Source organism: Gavialis gangeticus, unplaced genomic scaffold (assembly GCF_001723915.1).
Source record: "Gavialis gangeticus isolate Ggan-Ray unplaced genomic scaffold, GavGan_comp1, whole genome shotgun sequence".
Taxonomy (NCBI): domain Eukaryota; kingdom Metazoa; phylum Chordata; order Crocodylia; family Gavialidae; genus Gavialis; species Gavialis gangeticus.
In genome coordinates this window covers 56,847,049-56,849,910 of record NW_017729025.1, presented here as the reverse complement: position 1 = coordinate 56,849,910, position 2,862 = coordinate 56,847,049, and the positions used below count along the sequence as shown (strand labels likewise).

The following is a 2,862-nucleotide window of genomic DNA, read 5'->3' as shown; positions in this document are numbered from 1 at the left end:
CCAGTGGTGCGGCCCAATTGTGCAGCGGCTGCGCGGGCCGGGCCAGGTGGTGAGGGGCAGCTGTCGCCCCGCGCGAAGATGGCTGCTGGGGGCAGCCCGGGCAGCGCCGTGGGGCTGTGGGACCTGCGGGAGGCGGCGCAGCGGTACTGCGAGCTGGCGCTGGAGCGGGCGCGGAGCGTGAGTGCAGGGCCGGCGGCATGAGGGGGCGCGACCAAGGGGGGCCTGCTCTGCCTCTAGGGCGCGGGGCGGGGGCGCGCCTCTGGCTGGGCCGCGCCTGTGGCCGACGCCCGGGGAAACCACAGGAGGATCTGGGGCCGTGGCGCGGCTGGGTCAGAGCCCGGGCCTCCCGGGGACTGTGTAGGTCCCCAGAGCCGGTGGGAGTCCCGCTCCCTCCTCCCCCCACCTGCTGCGGTGCTTCCCCGCCGCCCTGGGCCCGGGGAGCTGCCGTTGGCTGCGCAGCTGGGATTTCTGCCAGGCCCTGACGCCAGAAGGGAGGGGAAGGTCCCGCTTGTGACCCTAACCCTGAAGATTTACTATCTACAAGCCAATGGGCTAAAGGGAGGGAACAGGTGAGAGGTAGAGCAACATCAAGACTGCAGTACCGCGCATGCAGCACCTTCGGTCTCCCCCTCAAGCCTTTAGTCCCAAGAGCGTTCAAGCAGCAGCTGCCCCCAAGTCTAAGTCCAGCTCCTCCAGTCCACAGTCATGGCTGACCGAGCCAGCGAGATCCCCAGCCCTGCTGTGCACTGCTCTGTGTAGGGCTGACTCGGTTCCCTGTGTATTCTGATCTCTCTTCGCCTTACTCCAGCCTCAAGCTTCCTCTTCCTTTTTCTGTGCCCTCCACCCCCTGAGGGTTTCTGAGAGTTGCTGTCCAAATTAACAGACATCAGCACTAAACAATAAGCACCTGGTAACCATCTGCTACCTCTCAGTATTTTGAAAAAAACAAAATACAAGAGTCCTTTATAACCTCTCGATAGACTACGAAATCAGGACTTGTTAAAAATAATAGTTGGACACTTTTTAACTGCTCAAACTTTTTCTGGTTCTGCTTTTAAGGTTGTGGCAGCATTGCCTGAAGACATGAGACCTGGTCCTGATCTTTATGGTTTTCCATGGGAAATGGTGATTTGTGCTGCAGTTATTGGAATATTTACAGTCTTCCTATTCCTGTGTAGGAGTTATCAATCAGTGAGTATCCAAATATAGAGCATGTTGTTGTCATTTTTTACAAGTATATTAAATCTTTCCCTTTAGGAGTTCTAATTTTTTACATGAAATAGTTTTATAATGTTTAAAGGCAACCAGTCCATATAGCTAGCTCATTAGCTCCCTGAAAAGGGAAACAAGTTGGGATAAAGCTTAGCATTTCAAGGCCCTTGGTGTTTGGCTATTTACTGAGAAAATGTTAATTTTAGCCTGAAGTGCTAGCTAATCTTTTAAAAGCAAATGAAATACAACTCACTTTGGAAAGCAGAACTGGCTTATCAGTACTGAAATCCAGCACTAAGTGAGATTGTTTCAAATATAGTGGAGGAGAGTTTATTTGGCATCAGTACCCTTATACAGGGATATACCCATGCAGGTTCCAACCTGCCTGGATGCAGTATTGAAGGATCAAAGTCATACTGCACCCAGACTTTCCAAATCGTTGTACCTGTTGGCTGGTTGAATACAGCTTACAGACTGACTGTTCCCAGCATACTTAGGAAAGGCTTATAAAAAGCAAGGACCTTTCTGCTAGACCCAGTAGAGGCTCTGACACCAAAGGTTGTTCACCAAGGGAGTCATCTAAAACAGGGGTGCCCAACCTTTTTGAATGTGAGGTCGGATCGTGAACTTTTTATCACCCAGTGGGCCGGTGAGCCATATTCAGAGACCTCACAGGAAGTGGTATCGCATCACCCCCCTGAAACAAAAGTACGGTGTTTACTTTTGTTTCCCATCGCAGCACCTTGGGCCTTAGAAAACAGCTTGGAGAGCCACTTGGCGGCCCATGGGCCATATGTTGGACAGGCCTGATCTAAAATGTGCATGCAAGACCTTCAGGGTATCAAGTCGCATGCTATTACATTTATATTGTCTTCATACTACTGGCAGTGAGAAAAATCCTCAAGGGCTTTCTTAATGCTTATTCTTCAGCGACACAGACCCAACTCCTTTCCTGAACCTCATTATTGTTGTCCTTAAACTGCTGGAAGGTTTGTCAGATGGTTCTCAAGAAATCTACCAAGCAAACCAGTGATTCTGGCTGCCATCACTTTCTCACAAAGGGTCTGTGATCTTTGTCCTTAAGCTTGGACTGCCTAATGAATTTTTTCATAGGACAGAATATAGAGGAAACATCCCAGCTTAATTCCTAAGATGTTTCTGAAAATCTATCTGAATCATTATTTCAGTTTTTTTTCTAAAGTCACATTTGATACCAAGGGAGAAGAAAAAAGGCTTTGGATGTGCCTAGAACTTTGCTTTGTGTCTGCAGCAGGACCAAACCTATCAGGCTGCCTTCCATCTCTTCATGTCCATACCTAGCCCATTAAAAGACCTCTCCATCTTTAAGTGGATAAAGCCGTCTATTTTGATGTGCTGTCAAATGATGGACATGTCAGGGTGCTGTCCATCTGAACAAAGACAGAATCTTCTGCTCAGTTCAGGAATTTGCAACATGGAGTAATCTCCTGACTTTTTTAAAACAGTATGTGCTGTACCTGACAATCAGAGCAAAGGAGATGGGGATGGAGGATTGTGGCCACCCCAGCCTTTATCTGCCTACACAGTCAGATGGGTCACCGATTGGCTGGAGGGCTGCACCCAGAGAGTGGTGGTGGACGGGTCATTTTCAAACTGGAGGGACATGGGCAG

General features: G+C 49.6%; 1 protein-coding gene across 5 annotated transcripts in view; it reads left to right on the top strand.

Moving 5' to 3' along the window:
- LOC109298642 (cTAGE family member 5-like) overlaps window positions 1-2,862 on the top strand; it is a 103,854-nt gene that overhangs the window by 36,208 nt on the left and 64,784 nt on the right. For 4 of the 5 annotated variants that reach the window (XM_019518850.1, XM_019518851.1, XM_019518852.1 and 1 more), the window contains one exon: window positions 1,060-1,191. In XM_019518850.1, the coding sequence (XP_019374395.1) occupies window positions 1,060-1,191 (132 nt within the window). Of the gene's footprint in view, window positions 1-63; window positions 178-1,059; window positions 1,192-2,862 lie in introns of those variants that run through there. The other variant, XM_019518853.1, reaches the window with a different exon arrangement.